Source organism: Salmo trutta, chromosome 7 (assembly GCF_901001165.1).
Source record: "Salmo trutta chromosome 7, fSalTru1.1, whole genome shotgun sequence".
NCBI classification, from domain to species: domain Eukaryota; kingdom Metazoa; phylum Chordata; class Actinopteri; order Salmoniformes; family Salmonidae; genus Salmo; species Salmo trutta.
The window spans coordinates 1,996,969-2,014,618 of record NC_042963.1 but is presented as its reverse complement, the minus strand read 5'-3'; the positions used below and the strand labels follow the sequence as shown (position 1 = coordinate 2,014,618).

At 42.1% G+C, this 17,650-nt stretch overlaps 1 protein-coding gene and 1 long non-coding RNA gene across 2 annotated transcripts; both read right to left on the bottom strand.

Annotated features, from left to right (window-relative positions):
• Positions 1-8,616: 8,616 nt before the first annotated feature.
• On the bottom strand, positions 8,617-9,844 carry LOC115196722 (uncharacterized). Its single transcript, XR_003878897.1, has 3 exons — positions 9,675-9,844; positions 9,299-9,363; positions 8,617-9,137 (listed from the first exon to the last, which is right to left on the bottom strand). It is a non-coding gene; the product is annotated as an uncharacterized LOC115196722 (long non-coding RNA).
• A 2,273-nt stretch (positions 9,845-12,117) lies between these two features.
• On the bottom strand, positions 12,118-17,642 carry LOC115196721 (ADP-ribosylation factor 4). Its single transcript, XM_029757590.1, has 6 exons — positions 17,427-17,642; positions 16,622-16,702; positions 15,888-15,997; positions 15,688-15,759; positions 13,796-13,921; positions 12,118-13,723 (listed from the first exon to the last, which is right to left on the bottom strand). The coding sequence occupies exons 1-6, from the start codon at positions 17,491-17,493 to the stop codon at positions 13,637-13,639; spliced, it is 543 nt and encodes a 180-aa protein (XP_029613450.1). The 5' UTR covers positions 17,494-17,642; the 3' UTR covers positions 12,118-13,636.
• Between the last annotated feature and the right edge of the window lie 8 nt (positions 17,643-17,650).

Genomic DNA, 17,650 nt, shown 5'->3' with positions numbered 1-17,650 from the left:
ACTCTTCCTTGAGCTGGCTGCCGGGCCAAACTGAGCAATCGGGGGAGAAGGGCCTTGGTCACGGAGGTGATGGTCACTCTGACAGAGCTTCAGAGGTCCTCTGTGGAGATGGGAGAACCTTCCAGAAGGACAACCATCTCTGCAGCACTCCACCAATCAGGCCTTTATGGTAGAGCGGCCAGACAGAAGCCACTCCTCAGTAAAAGGCACATGACAGCCCGATTGGAGTTTGCCAAAAAAGCACCTAAACTCTCAGAGTCTCAGACCATGAGAAACAAGATTCTCTGGTCTGATGAAACCAAGATTGAACTCTTCGGCCTGAATGCCAAGCATCACATTAGGAGGAAACCTGGAACCATCCCTATGGTGAAGCATGGTGGTGGCAGCATCATGCTGTGGGGATGTTTTTCAGCAGCAGGGACTGGGAGACTAGTCAGGATCTATGGAAAGATGAACGGAGAGAAGTACAGAGAGATCCTTAATGAAAACCTGCTCCATAGCGCTCAGGACCTCAGACTGGGACAAGGGTTCACCTTCCAACAGGACAACAACCCTAAGCATACAGCCAAGACAACACAGGAGTAGCTTCAGGACAAGTGTCTGAATGTCCTTGAGTGGCCCAGCCAGAGCCCAGACTTGAACCTGATCGAACATCTCTGGAGAGACCTGAAAATAGTTGTGCAGCGACGCTCCCCATCCAACCTGACAGAGCTTGAGAGGATCTGCAGAGAAGAATGGGTGAAACTCCCCAAATAAAGGTGTGCAAGTTTGTACCATCATTCCCAAGAAGACTCGAGGCTGTACTTGTTTAATCGCTGACAAAGGTGCTAACAAAGTACCGAGTCATTATGGGGTATTGTGTGTAGATTGATGAGGAGAAAAAACCGTTTAATACATTTTCAAATAAGGCTGTAATGTAACAAAATGTGGAAAAAGTTAAGGGGTCTCAATACTTTCCGAATGCACTGTATGTGACGTCGTACACAATTTTCGGGGACAACTTTTGGCTCGTGAGTGCTACTTTTAGAACTGCTGGCTAGAAAGTATACAAAAGTACCTGAGAATCTCTTTAAGGAAGGATCACATAATTCCATCCAGGTCATCAGAAGGGATCAGCCAATCAATTATGCTTGTGAGCAAACATTCCATAGCTGGAGGCAGCAGTAAATCGCCAACCTTGGCTTTATACCTGTTCAAACAACACACTCCAGGTGGCAGTATTTACCCTTTCGGTTTATTTACCAACTCATGGAAGTAGAAGAAGAAGAAAATTGACTTCTTCAGAATGGAGATGGCCTCAATGATGCTGCCCGTGCACTCACATATGACATAATGGGACAGATATAAAGAAGAGTCCGCTATCATTTTCTATGTGCCACTCAGTTCAGCCATAACTAGGGAGAAAGGAATGATGCATTGCAAACTATTCAAACAGTCCCAAGTGGGTGCAGTCAATGTGGGGGCAATAATCAAGGGCTAGCATTCCATTGTTGGCCCCTCTACTACTACCAATCTCTTATTCCCATATCTAAAATAACTGGATTAGGTTTCACAATCAATACTCCTCTATGAAAGAGATCTGTGCAGTCTAGATTAGACTACCACTATCCTTATCCTACTTTAATCTGCAGCCAGTAACATGGTCAATCCAATCCTACATCCACATAACCCTAGTTTCATGTAGGTTACTACTAGAGTGGTAATGCATCGTAAGCCTATTTACAGCAATATATTAGTCATCATTATTACCTTTATGTCCACATCCAGGCTCAAAAGATTAAAACAAATATATATATATTGGTGCAGTAAAAAGTGTTGTTTTACAGGGTCAGCCATAGTCACCCTTGAAGTAAATTAGGGTTAAGAGGCTTGCTCAAGGGCACAGACAGATTTTCCACTTCGTCAGCAAAGGTATTCAAACCAGAAACCTTTTGGTTACTGGCCCAACACTGTGACCACTAGGCTACCTGCCACCTTGCCAACCTGCCAACCCCACCCTGACCCTATCCCTCACCCCCACATCCCAGTTCAGCCCTACCTAGCCTTAACACTAACCCCATTCATAACCCTAGTTTCATGTCCATATTGTAGCTTCCCACTGGGCACAGACTTCAATTCAGCGTAATTTCATTGAAAAAACATGGAAACAACATTGATTCAACCAGTGTGCCCAGTGGGTAAACCCTTACCCAAACCTCAACCCTAACCCTAGCATCATGTCCACATCCTGCTTCAACCCCAACCCTCAACCATAACCTGAGCATCATGTCCACATCCCGGCTCAACCCCAACCCTAACCCTAGCCTCAACCCTAACCCTAACTTACCCCATGGACCACTTGCCAGTTGGTCAGCGCATGCTCGTAGTACATGTCCTGGTAATCCGTCTGGCCCTGTGGCCTTGTGAATGTTGACCTGTTTAAAGGGCTTACTCACGTCGGCTGCAGAGAGCATGATCACACAGTCTTCCAGAACAGCTGGTGCTCTCATGCATGTTTCAGTGTTATTTGCCTCGAAGCGAGCATAGAAGTAGTTTAGCTCATCTGGTAGGCTCATGTCACTGGGCAGCTCGCGGCTGTGCATCCCATTGTTGTCTGTAATGGTTTGCAAGCCCTGCCACATCCGACGAGTGTCAGAGCCAGTGTAGTACGATTCGATCTTAGTCCTGTATTGATGCTTTGCCTGTTTGATGATTCGTCGAAGGGCATAGCGAGATTTCTTATAAGCTTCCAGATTAGAGTCCCACTCCTTGAAAGCAGCTCTAGCCTTTAGCTCAGTGCGAATGTTGCCTGTAATCCATGGCTTCTGGTTGGGGTATGTACGTACAGTCACTGTGGGGACGATGTCATCGATGCACTTATTGATGAAGTCAATGACTGTTGTGGTGTACTCCTCAATGCCAACGGAGGAATCCCGGAACATATTCCAGTCTGTGGTAGCAAAACAGTCCTGTAGCTTAGCATCTGCTTCATCTGACCACTTTTTTATTGATCTAGTCACTGGTGCTTCCTGCTTTATTTTTTGCTTGTATGCAGGATTCAGGAGGATAGAATTATGGTCAGATTTGCCAAATGGAGGGCGAGGGATAGAAATTTGTTGAAACGGATTTAAGTTTCCCTTTATTAAAGTCCCCAGATACTAGGAGCGCCGCCTCTGGGTGAGTGTTTTCTTGTTTGCTTATGGCGGAATACACCTCATTCAATGCTGTCTTAGTGCCAGCCTCTGACTGTGGTGGTATGTAAACATCTACAAAAAATACAGATGAAAACTCTCTAGGTAGATAATGTGGTCTACAGTTTATCATGAGATACTGTATCTCAGGCGAGCAATAGCTCGAGACTTCCTTAGATATCGTGCACCAGCTGTTATTTACAAAAATACATAGTCCGCCGCCCCTTGTCTTACCAGACGCTGCTGTTCTATCCTGCCGGTGCAGCGTATAACCAGCCAACTGTATGTTGATAGTGTCGTCGTTCAGCCACGACTCCATGAAGCATAAGATATGACAGTTTTGAATGTTCCGTTGGTAGTTTAATCTTCCGCGTAGGTAATCTATTTTATTGTCCAAAGATTGCACGTTTGCTAGCAGAATGGAAGGAAGTGAGGGTTTATTCGATCACCTACGAATTCGCAGAAGGCAGCCCTCCTTCCGGCCCCTTTTTCTCCACCTCCTCTTCACGCAAATCACGGGGATCTGGCCCTGTTCCCGAGATAGCAGTATATGGTTCGCGTCGGCCTTGTCAGGCTCGTTATAGGAAAAAAAGGATTCTGCCACTCCGTGGTGAGTAATCGCAGTCCTGATGTCCAGAAGTTATTTTCGGTTATAAGAGACGATAGCGGCAACATTATGTGCAAAATAAGTTACATTTTTTTTACAAACAACGCAAATAAACAAACAAAAAAACACAATCGGTTGGGGGCACGTAAAATGTCTGCCTTCTTCTCCGGTGCCATCTTTACATCTTTAATACGTGTTCTTATCTGTCTATTGGTTTTGTCCCCATATTGCTTATTGCATGGACAAGAGATAAGGTATATGACGTTAGAATAGCTGCATGTGAGTAACTGTTTGATAGTGTACTGTTGCCAGTGGCAGAGCTGCTGAATACGCTCACTTTTTTTACAGGAATCCCTACATGACGCAGAACTATGGCAGGGGTAGAAGCCAGTCACCATCTCGGTTCAACCCTAACACTCAACCCTAACCCTTATCCCAGCTTTATGTCCACATCCCGGTTTATGGTGTAGCTATAGTAATAAAAGGGGAATCCATCGTGAAGAATGTGTCAACCCTGGGCTCGTTATTGTACCTTCTGTCCTGTATTCTTACATTGTATATCCTGTTTCTTTTACGGTTATCTCTTAGGCCAGGGTTTCCCAAACATGGTCCTGGGGCCCCATAACGTTGGTTTCCACTAGATTCCACAGCCACAAAGTCAAAATTAGCTCTATCTTAAGATTGTCTATTATATTGACAAGACAGTCAGGGGACCGCTCTAACAATGGAAATACATCTCCTCAAAGATGGAAGGCAGGCGGGAGAAGGCGAGATCAGATGGGATCATTCTAGTCAATGAGAGGGCAGATACGTGTGTGAATAACAGGCCATAGAGATAGATAAAGGACTCATCTTTCTATCTGTGCCATTACAGCATCTGTGACAGCATGGGCAGATCTCAATTTTAAAGCAGTCAATTCTCTTCTTCTTCATTGGCTGGTTCCCAACTTATAGCAATCCCCACCCAGTTGACCACTTTAAAATGGTAGATGCCCTCAATGGCAGAGTCCATGCTAAAGCGGGTGATACCCATGATGAGTTCTCTATCTATCTCTGTGACAACAGTCATAATTCCAAAACACTGTGCCTTCGGAAAGTATTCAGACCCTTTGACATTTTCCACATTTTGTTACGTTATAGCCTTATTCTAAAATCAATCTACACACAATATCCCATAACGACAAAGCAAAAACAAGTTTTTATAAATTGCTAATTTAAGTTGCTCATTTATTAAAAATAAAAACTGAAATATTACATTTACATAAGTATTCAGACCCTTTACTTGGTACTTTGTTGAAGCACCTTTGGCAGCGATTACAGCCTCAAGTATTCTTGGGTATGACGCTACAAGCTTGGCACACCTTTATTTGGGGAGTTTCTCCCATTCTTCTCTGCAGATCCTCTCAAGCTCTGTCAGGTTGGATGGGGAGCGTTGCTGCACAGCTTTGTTCAGGTCTCTCCAGAGATGTTCGATCGGGTTCCAGTCTGGGCTCTGGCTGGGCCACTCAAGGACATTCACTTGTCCTGAAGCCACTCCTGCGTTGTTCTGGCTGTGTGCTTAGGGTCATTTTGCTGTTGGAAGGTGAACCTTCGCCCCCAGTCTGAGGTCCTGAGAGCTATGGAGCAGGTTTTCATTAAGGATCTCCCTGTGCTTTGCTCCGTTCATCTTTGCCTTGATCCTGACTAGTCTCCCAGTCCCTGCTGCTGAAAAACATCCTGTCACAACTTCTGCCGAAGTCGATGCCCCTCCTTGTTCGGGTGGTGCTCGGCGGTCGACGTCACCGGTCTTCTAGCCATCATTGATCCATTTTTCATTTTCCATTGGTTTTGTCTTGTCTTCCTACACACCTGGTTCCAATCCCATGCATTACATGTTGTGTATTTAACCCTCTGATTCCCCTCATGTCCTTGTCAGAGATTGTTTGTTGTTATGTGCTCGTGTATTTGTATTGGTGCGTGACGGGTTATTTTACCCATGTTATTTTATTTATGTACGTTGGTTTTTGGAGTTTGTTTTATATAATAGAATTTATAGAATTCAAACGTATTACCTCTTGGTCAAAGGATAGAAAATGAAATAAACAACACATAAAAACATCAGACAACTGGGACAAAACATGTTAAAGTTGCATGTCTTGAGGCGAAAGAAACGCACACCTGTTTAGGAAAGGTGCTGGCTAGCAGAGTTGAACACTTGAAGTTGCATGTTTTTACAGTTTTTAGTTTTACAGTTTTATGGGTTTTGTCAGGAAATTATGCGTACAGCCTTGTTTGTGGAATTAATATGGGATTGCGTTTTTACCTCGAGCCGCCAAACCAAGTAACGCAGACCACCAGAAGCCGGCCAAAGTGAAAAAGGGATGTGGATGTTTGGTTAGCTTTTGTGGTTTCGATTACTTCTGTAGTCTGGTGCTTTGGGTCATTGTTTTGAAGTTACTTTATTTCTGCAGCACTGGCTCTGCACACGACGCATCAGCACACCGCATTTGCCTGACACGCAGGCTGGGTCACCCCTCACACACACATACGCGTGGAGAGATTGACAGAGCACACGTGCACTGGGTGACTCCCACTCTTGGGAGCGGGGGGGGGGGGGGGTCACCACATGACACGTGGTCCTATCATCCTACTCACTGTCATATGTATATATGTGGGTGGACGTTGCGTTACTCCCTAGTGCAGGCCGGACCCAATGTGTCGTGTCCTCATGACGGGATGGTCGAGGGGGCTGCGCGACCCTGCCCTTGGTAGCGGGATTGTTCCTCCTCTCCTCCTCCTCCTCTCCTCATTTTGTCAAGTAATTTTTCTGCCAATCTCTGAATAGTAGTATAGTGTATTACAGACATGATTCCTAGCAAGCAGACAGAATGGGACTCCATGGGTGACCTGTGAAAGGGTTAAGGTCACCAGTCCTGAAACACAATGCAGGACAGACTTCGATGTGACACAGTCAATAATTACACATTAGCCTGTTCAGTCTCTTATTTTGGTTCTGAAATGAATATATGATTTAGTTTATCAATAATTCAAAAGCTATTCATTGAATTATTATAAAAAGATTCTCAATTGATCTGATATTCTCTGACTAAACAAAATAACAAAGTTTTCCACCTTACACACTCATGCCTGCATCTAGCTAAAATAGGGTGTAAACTTTAGTCCAACAGTTGCAAATGAGAGTTTCTATTGGACAAATTCAGGTATGTTTATCTCTGTTTTGTTCCGTTTTCTGCCATTTAAGAAACGTTTTTCAACAGAATCGGTGGAATGAATACACACCTGATCACGCATAAAAACATAGATCACTTTCATAGCAGCCACGTTGTATTCCTTCTCGCATCTATGCACTCTCCTCCTCTCACCTTCGCTTGTGGACTTCAGTGCACAACATATCAGCATGTACTGTATGTGACCAGGCGAAAAAACCTTTCCAAGCCAAATCGCTACACACAGCCTACATAGTTGTCACCATATTAGCTAAAGTAACATCATAGTCAGAATAGCTAATAGAACTAGCATGTTAGTGAACTTGCTACAATAATGCAGTAACTTTACAGTGTACAGTCAGTAAGCAGTTACACCGGCAGCCCTGGTGGCAATAAATTAGTAAAACTAAAAGCTTACCTTGACCTTTGAAGAGTTCTGGTGTTGCGTTGGATAGTCATAGCCAGCTAGCTAAGACAGCATCCCTCTGTTTGAGCAGGGTGTTTCAGTAAGCTAAACTAGCTAGCTGCATTTGCTAGCTAAGTAAATGAAACTGAAAGTGAACAAAAAAATATGAAATCTCTGTCTATTTCTCTCTTGCTTCTCCTTCATTTTGGATGATTATTATTATTTTTGAAACTGTTCAACTATTGCCTTTCTCTCATTTTGAGTCAACTGCTCACCACATTTTATGCACTGCAGTGCTAGCCAGCTGTAGCTTATGCTTTCAGTACTATATTCATTCTCTGATCCTTTGATTGGGTGGGCAACATGTCAGTTCACGCCGCAAGAGCTCTGATAGGTTGGAGGACGTCCTCCGGAAGTTGTCATAATTACTGGCAGTGGGGAGAACCATGAGCCTCTTAGGTTTTGCTACCCTACAGAGAGCTGTTGAGGCTACTGTAGACCTTTTTTGCAAAATAGAGTTTGAATAAATTATTTGGTTACGTGAATATATTTAGTATAGCTTTATCTAAAAAGGATAACTTTTTTAATGCTTTACAATTTTTATTTTTATGAAATTCACTGAGGAGGATGGTCCTCCCCTTCCTCCTCTGAGGAGCCTCCACTGCCCTCGTCCTATACCCTGAACTGTCTAGCCCTGTCTGACAGCACCTCACACGCAGCAGCCTGCATTGTGTGTCTGCAACCTTTACTTTCGTTTCCATTAAAGTCCATTGTTTAGTTTCATTTCTGCGTTGCCTCTGCTTTTCTCAGATAGAGTGTATCTTCTTTGGTTACTATGTACTGAACAAAGACAACACAACAAAACCAAACTATGACGTGTGTGCATGTGTGTGTGCATGCGCGTCTGGAGAGAGGGCAGTCCTGTTCAAGGAGGTACTGTATTTACCTAACAAACAAAGAAGGCTAAACAACATGCTAATCTAGGCCTACATAAAGCTAATTACAAAAAAGTAAAATAAAATAATGCACTGAGACTGATATTAAATTGTCAGTATGTATGAGTTTAAAGATGTGTCAAGTGGCTTGGATATTATTTACTTACACTACTAACTAAGTATTATTTGCGATGTTAAAACTTTGCAGCTGTTCTCTGCAATGTGGAATCAATATCAGAGTGTATAAATATCCAAAATGACAACTACAGAACAAATGGCACAGGTAAGTTTGTTCATGTTGCAATGTTTTTTTCAATTTTTATTTAACATTTTTACATTTTCATGGAAATTATGCGTTCAGCCTTGCAGTGTATTTGGGAATGCGTTTTCTTCAGCAGGCCCCCCATGAGCCGCCGAAACCAAGCAACGCAGACAACCAGAAGCCAACCAAAAAAAGAAAAGAATGGTTCTTCATCTGGCGGCATTCTAGGGTACATTTCGTTTAAGTATTCAGGTAAGTAATATAAGCTTTGTGCTTCGGATGAGCTTCATCTAGTCGTCTCAGGTGTCTTCGGGTGTCTGGTGCTTGGGTTCGTCGGTGCGTCAAGGTCGCTGCGGATCAGCTGATCTGCAGCTCCTGGCTCTGCTCACCAGGCCCGACTGACCAGGACCTGCGAGGTCATGCTGAGGGTCAGTACCTGCTAGGGGACAGACTCCCAACACCCCCCACTAGGACATGGCCAGGGACCCAGTGACCTGCCCTTGGGAGCAGGCTTTTCATCTCCTTTCCTCCTCCTCCTCTCCTCCTCTTCACTGTGGGACAAGACTTTGTTTTAGTCACAGTCAGTCCACAAGACAATTCTGACCCTACAATGTAGTATGTTTAGAGTTTCACTTAAATTCTATACATCTTTATTGTCCATAAAGGGTTATTCATCACCGACACATGCATGCTGTCGATGTGAGATACTTACAAGAAAATACACAGCAAGCAAACAGAGTGGGAACTCCATAGTGACCGGACAGAGGGTCACCAGTCCTGCAACACAAGGAAGGATGCACATAGATGTGAGTGACGCAGGCGACAGTGATACATCCCCCTGGTACAGCATTGATGTTTAACAAATGCTCTTACCATGTATTATAGTCTTGTCAAAGTTATCTTGTACTATAGACATTTGACTCTAAAGAAAAAACAGTAACCTATTCCTGTAACTGTAAATTTACAACAAAACAAACACAATATTTGGGTTTGATGATATTGAAATGTATACAAACGGAATGACAAAGCACATAAAACAAATCACTCTCTTATACAAGCTCTTAGATGTCGATGGAAAGGAAACTCACCCAAATCCTTAAGCGGAGGGCTCCGCAGGATAGAAAGGACAGATCAAACATTGTAACCTCCTTTTATACCTTGAAAAAACCCTCCCCTCCTGCTCTGTCATTGCAATTCTGAGAGCCAAAGGAAAGCAGCTAACACCCTCAGCCTGCATTGTGTGTGTGGGCGTGATCGGGCTGAGCACAGTGGCTCTTTGCCACACGTTTCTTCTTAACCTTCAGTTTTGTTTCCAGCAAAGTCTGTCTAAGTTTCGTTTCACTGCTGCCTCTCCACTTCCCAGATAATGTTTATTTGCTTTCTAGGCTTCTACCCAGCTAGCACATTTGGTTCGTTGGAAGTTGTGGGAAAGTTTTGGATTTCCCATTGGTTCTGGGAACGTAGCAATAAGTTACGTTCTGAGAACGGAAGTGAAGATTTTGCCTGTTCTGGGAACATTTATTTTTAGGTTGCAGGGAGTCTTGTGAGGCTTGTTGGGCTCATAGAGCAAACCCCAAATGGTTCTGACGCTACAGAAGTTTTCGTGAGAAAACCTATTTTCAGGATGTCTCCTGGTCTAACAAAAACCACTGTAGCTCTGCCACCTTCCACCGCAGATGCTGAAGACGCAGCCCATGCAAAAAGATATGTCTTATATTATGCTAATTAGATTTACACGCAGGCACGGACATCAACTGTTTTTAATTTTTTTTTAAATAGAACCATGACGAAACCTGTAGGAAACGTTATGCTGAAGAACTGAAATTCCCACAGGAGACCGTTGTTTCTTAACGTTCTCTGAACTATTTGAGAACATTCCCAATGTCAAATCAGTTGGTCATTACCAAAATGTAACGTTATTTTGTCAAGTTCCTTAAATACGCTGAGAATGTTCCAAAGCAAAGCAACTATTCTGCACCATAACCAGAAAGTTGTGGGAAGGTATGCAAACCATAGGACAACCACGCTCTCACCAAGCTCTAAAACACATATGGTTCTAAGAATAAGTACACCTGTTGTTCGAGAAGGCAATACAATACAAAGCTCCTGACATCAAACCCTGTCTTTATATACTGTAACTTTCACATCAGCAACCTTCCATTTCAAATGAACTTTTTGTTCCAAGCTTTATCTGTGGAAAACAACACTTACAAACGTCCTAAAATTAAGTAGACCTACAGGGCACAGACCTCAATTCAATGTAATTTCATTGAAATGACGTGAAAAGAACGTTGATTCAACCAGTGTGTGCCCAGTGGGAAGTCAGTTCCAATGGCCATACCCTAAATAGAATGCATGCCATAACCCCATATTAATGATCATGTGATCAGTGTGTCAATTACAATAAACTGCAACAGCCAACTGTTAAATATTATGCTGTTGTGAGGATGATCATTTTGAGTATTTCTTCCTGTATATTAGAAATGAATCCCGATGCATAGTTTTTTTTGTTGCTTTTGAAGTAGAGTAACATGGCCTATTCAAAAAGTATGTATTTGCAGTTACACAAATAAAAGGAAACTTGTGAATACTGTGAGGAATACTGTAGCATTTGACCAATCCTTTCTAACAAATAATGTATCTGTCCTTGAACTGAAAGACAAATATAGCATTCTCAGTCACATTTCATACCGATACTGACTGCTCCCACACAAACACACAATGTACCCAACATCTCCCAACAGAAATAACGTGAGGTGACACTGCACATAACAAAATATTTAACCAAGATAATTACCCCCCCGGGTGGACAACTGCAATATCATGATCTGTCTGAAAAGTCATCTGAGCACATTTCCCTGAGCAAGTTTTCCACTAGAAACAAAGACAACTGTTGTGATATCATTGTCATGGAAAGTACCTGATATTACAAATACAAAAAAAAGTATTCTAGTTCATGTACAGTACCACAACTAAAAGAACTAAGGCCTAAGAGATGTGGGCTCCGGGGAGGTTTCCCCTAGATATAGATCTAGGATCAGCATCCCCTCCCCAAATCCTAACCTTAACCATTAGTGGGGTAGATGCAAACCTCACCCAATATCACAACTAGGGGCAACTTCAACCTATACGTGGCAGGATGTATTATGGTGTCACACCCCCTCTATACTTCAGGTAAAATCTGAGTCAGGCACTTTGTGAGGTCAAGGACATTAGACAAGTCCGTTTCATCTAATTATTTGTAAGTCGCTCTGGATAAGAGCGTCTACTAAATGAAGTAAATGTAAATGTAATTCCACGTTGCCAGAGTGAATGTGCAGTCACCCTTCAGGTTTCTCTAAATGTTGGCTTTGGAACTATGCCAGAAGGGAGGAGCTGATTCACTTCAGCCGGAGACCTAAAGCTTTGGGCTGCCGAACATGGAGAATGTGTACATTACACAGTCCTAAACGCAATCTACAAAGAGAACTACATACAAACTGAAATATCCATATCCTCACATTCAAAACACATGAAAAAAGACAAGCTCTGTCAATTTAAAGTTAAATCCTCAGACAATTTAACAGGTGAATTTATTTATACACGTTTGTAAAACATAATTAGTTATCACATCATTCAAAAGTTGTGTGGCAGCTTTATGCAGTTTCAAGAAGCATCCGTCAGTTGGAATGTATGCACAGCTCAGGGATATACAGCAGGGGTGTGAGTGGGAGGGTCAGATTAAGCACACAACAGCCATCAAATATCAGAAGAGTGTGCCCAGCCACAAGCAAGCACTGCTAAGCCAAAGCATGCCACTGAACTATACAACGCCGATATTGGCCCGGTTCCAATGCTTAGAAAACACATCCTTCAGCCTTCTTCCCTTTCCTTCCTTCATTGACACCATTATCTAAAGCCAATACTTCAGATATGTAATAACTTCAAAGATGGCCGAGAGGAAAGAAAGCACCTAAGTATTAGAACAGGGACACAGTCTGGGTTAGGAGGTGCACATTCTCACTAGACTAGACAAAAAAATGTAAGTGGTTTCAGCTCATTTGAGGTAGAAGTTGTACTAACCACAGATCCTGGATCAGATTAACCATCCTAACCTGAATCATTAGGAGGATGGAAAAGTATCAAACACCTGTTTCAATGTTTAGTGGCAACTTCTACCTACTAATTTCAGCTTCCCACAGCTTATATCGTAGCACATAAGGAAATGGGTTATTGCTTAATTGTGGCCCATTAAAAAAAAAGGAAAATAAGAAGACATTAGTCAAACATCTCTTTTCTATGTGGCAAGCCCAGAGCAAAGCAACCCTACAAAAAGATGGCGAAAACAGGTAGTACCAGGAGCAAACTGTTTCCAGTGGTTCCATTGTGTTCCATTCACTGGGAGGAGTTCCATTTGACTCCCAGTGCAGAAAGACTTCCTCAAACACCTGGATATTTACGACATCATTGTCATTTTATTCTTCATCTCATTCTAGAAGCTTCGGTCCCTTACATAGGTCAAATCGCATGGGAGTGAAGTCACAGGGGTGAGAGGTAAAGGACCAGGGTTGTTTTAGTGAAAATGTCCATGAGCTCTAGTGTAGCTGAACAGTTTGCAGTAGAAGTTTCCCTTAACCACATATCTAGAATCAGATTACAACACCCCAAATCCTGATACTTAACCATAGGCAGATTTAAAAAGGTCTGACCCAGGATCAGTGGTTGGGGGTAACGTCAACCCAGCAGAACACTTTACAGAGGAAGGGGCATCTCCATTGTGTCTCAGAGCAGCCATTCGCTAAACATGCAACTGAAAGCATCAGTTTATCTGCTGCAAGATATGAGGTTGGGAAAAAGTGAAGATTAGAATATTTGAAGGGATAATGGTAAAAGAAAGCAAAGTAAAAATAGTAGTAAAATAAGATGTTCCTATATGTATTGATTGCATTGTCCACAAGTCCTGTCCATTCTAGGGGCACAAGTTATTCAAGACCAAACTTGTCTTGATTGAAGGTGTCAGTCTCTCTCTGTGGTTCTCCCTCTCCTCTGCTTTTCTCGTGTGATGTCCGGGTTATTGCTTGGACAGCTCGTTGGAAAGCCAGTCCAGTCCTTCATACAGTCCTGTGCCCTGGGTCGCACAGGTCGCCTGCACGTGCCACTGAGAAAGACGAGAGAAAAGGATCAACATTGAGAAAAAGCGTGCCTGCATGCCTATGTCTCACATACTCACCACTCTGCTGCGGAGGCTCTGCAGTCCCAGTTTGTCTGTAAGGTCGCTGACGGCCATAGCATTGGGAAGGTCCTGCTTGTTAGCAAACACCAGCAACACTGCTTCTCTCAACTCATCCTCCTGGAGCTGAGGGGAGGGGGAGAGTGATTAGATCACTAGTTTGAGATAATGAGCTCTTGCTCAGAAAGTCAACACTGTGCTCTGTGATTAAATAATTTGTTTCACACTAAGTTTTAGGTTCAATGTCCTGTCAATTATAAATAGACCCAGCCAAGACACTTGGCAAGCCTATAGGCCTACATACCATAACAGTAAATATACCCATCATTAACTACATACCATACCAACAGTAAATACACCCATCATTAAAAACCTCTTCGGGATAGGGGGCAGTATTTTCACAGCCGGATGAAAAACGTACCCAAATTAAACAGCCTGCTTCTCGGGCCCAGAAACTAAGATATGCATATTATTAGTAGATTTGGACAGAAAACACTCTGAAGTTTCTAAAACTGTTTGAATGATGTCTGTTGAGTATAACAGAACTCATATGGCAGGCAAAAACCTGAGACCAATCCAACCAGGAAGTGGGAAATCTGAGGATTGTAGTTTTTCAAACCATTTTCTATTGAATTTGTAGTCTTTACGGGGTCATGTTGCACTTCCTAAGGCTTCCACTAGATGTCAAGTCTTTAGAACCTTGTTTGAGGATTCTATGGTGAATTTGAAGGGAATAACAGCCCAAGGAAGTAGGTGTCCCATTAGAAGGCATGGGTACAGTCACGCGCAAGGACTTGGGAGCGAGCTGAGTTCATATTCACTCCTAAAGAGAACGGATAGGTCCGGTTGGAATTTATTGAAGATATGTTAAAAACAACCTAAAGATTGATTCTATACATCGTTTGACATGTTTCTACAAACTGTAGTATAACTTTTTAGACTTTTCGTCTGGACTAAGTAAGCACGCGCGGTATGGATTTGGATAGTGAACCTAACGCGCGAACGGAATGGATGTATTTGGACATAAATATGAACTTTATCGAACATTTATTGTGGAGCTGGGGTTCCTGGGAGTGCCTTCTGATGAAGATAATCAAAGGTAAGTGAATATTTATAATGTAATTTCTTAGTTTTATTGATTCCAAGATTGCAGGTTTTTGTTTGCTAGTTGTTGGTGTCTTCTGGGCTGTACTCAGATTGCAAATTGTGCTTTCGCCGTGAACCTTTTTTGAAATCTGACAAAGCGGTAGCATTTAGGAGAAGTCTATCTATAATTCTGTGCATAACACTTGTATATTGATCAAAGTTTATGATGAGTATTTCTGTAATATGTGTGCTCATTGCTCATTCACCGAGAGGTTTGGAGGGAAAACATTTCTGAACATTACGCGCCAATGTAAAATTGTGTTTTTGGATATAAATATGAACTTTATTGAGCAAAACATACATGCATTGTGTAACATTGAGTCCTATGAGTGCCATCTGATGAAGATCATCACAGGTTAGTGAATATTTTAGCTGTACTTTTGGTTTTTGTGATACATCTAGTTGCTTGGAAAATGGCTGTGTGGTTTTTCTTGTGGAGTTTATGTCCTAACATAATCTAATTTTATGCTTTCTCCGTAAAGCCTTTTTGAAATCGGACAATGTGGTTGGATTAACGAGAGTCTTATCTTTAAAATGGTGTAAAATAGTTGATTGTTTGAGAAAATGGAATTATGAGATTTTAGCTTTTTTAAATTTGGTGCTCTGATTTTCCACTGGCTGTTGTCAAAATCAATCCCGTTAACGGGATCCTATCTCGAAGGGGTCCTCACAACAGGTTAACTACATACCATCAGTAAATATACCCATCATCAACTACATATCATACATAGAGTAAATATATCTACCATTTTAGAGAGCTCCTCTGCAGACTCAGCCACTCTCTCTCTGTCGTTGCTATCTACCACAAAGATCAGACCCTGAGTGAGGGATGAACACAGTCAGAGCAGGACAGTCAGAGAGGAGGAGGATGCCCTGAGGCATTACATGAGAGAAGTAAAAGAGTAGGCTGTAGCCTCCCTGGTTCCCTTTTGGTGTGTGTGTTTACCTGTGTGTTCTGGAAGTAGTGTCTCCAGAGGGGTCTGATCTTGTCCTGACCACCCACATCCCATACCGTGAAGCAGATGTTCTTATACTCCACCGTCTCCACGTTAAAGCCTGTCACACACACCAAAGAGATGCATTAGGTCTAAATGTCAATCCCATGTCTTATATGGACGGCAATATATTATTATATCTATAGACTAGTGCATGAATGTGGTTAGCGACAGTCCAATATCCTACCTAAGTCAATTACACCTCAATTTAAAGCTAACAATGGAAATCAAAGCAAGAGCAGTTGAGACTGAAAAACAGCTTCTATCTCAAGGCCATCAGACTGTTAAATAGCCATCACAAGCACAATAGAGGCTGCTGCCTATATACATAGACTTTGAATCACTGGCCACTAATAAATGGAACACTAGTCACTAATAATGTTTACATATGTTGCATTACTCATCTCATTTGTATATACTTTATTCTCTTCTACTGTATATTAGTCTATGCCGCTCTGACATTGCTCATCCATATATTTATATATTAATTCCTTTACTTAGATGTGTGTATTGTTGTGAAATTGTTTGATATTACTTGTTTGATATTACTGCACTGTTGGAGCTAGAAAGACAAGCATTTCACTACACCAGCAATAACATCTGCTAAACATGTGTATGTGACCAATCATTTGATTTGAGACTGGAGGGTGAAAGGTGGGTGTGACCGTGTGTGTGTTTGTTTTACCGATAGTTGGAATGGTAGTCACTATTTCTCCCAGCTTCAGTTTGTACAAGATAGTCGTTTTCCCTGCAGCATCCAAACCCACTGAGAAAACAAACATTTATTTTTAACATTATATCTCATTCTCACATACAACTGCAAGCAAGAACGTGCATGCATATATATATATATATATATATATATATTTTTTTTTTAATGGACACTTATTGTAGCTATTAACGGTGTATTTTTTCCGTGTCGACAGCTGCATGAAGATACAAAACCCACCAGCAAATGACGGATAGCTAAAGTTAGCTAAACAGGTGGCTTACTAACGTGAGCTAGAACTAGCTTGTCACTCACGACGACAGACCAAAAAACAGCATTTTTTTGTAACTAACGTTAGCCGGTTAACTTTCCATTTTTCTATACCCGCGGGCTACCTAGATTAAAGTTATCCTCAAATATACAACTAGTACAAGTAGCTAGCTAGTTAACATTTTTGAACTTTCTGCCGAGTTTGTTGACACATCAACCACCAAAAAGTTAGCTACGTAGCAGCTAGCAACACTTTTTGGACAACTATGAACTAACGTTAGCTACTGTCACTATTCTACATACACCATTTGGGTCCAACAAATCAACTTATACATACATACATACAATACATACAATACATACATACATACATACATACATACATACATACATACATACATACATAACGTTATGTTATGTTAGTTACTCACTAAAGACTCCCGTGATGTTCTCCAGTAACGTTAGCGTACATTTGAAAGCCACAGTTAGCCAGCTAACATCCGACACTTACCCATAAGTATTCTCATCTGTTTCTTGCCGAACAGTCTGGTGAAAACTGACGAGATTAGGAGCCCCATGTTGTGCGTTAATGTCTCAAATTATTACAGAAAGCTTTTCTAAATTCTTGTCGTTCTTGAGACAATTGGTCTGAATATTTCTGTTTGTGATTCCCAAGCAAGAATCGTTTCTGTCCTCTGATGCTGCCACGTCCGGGCCAACGTGGAACTCCCGGCG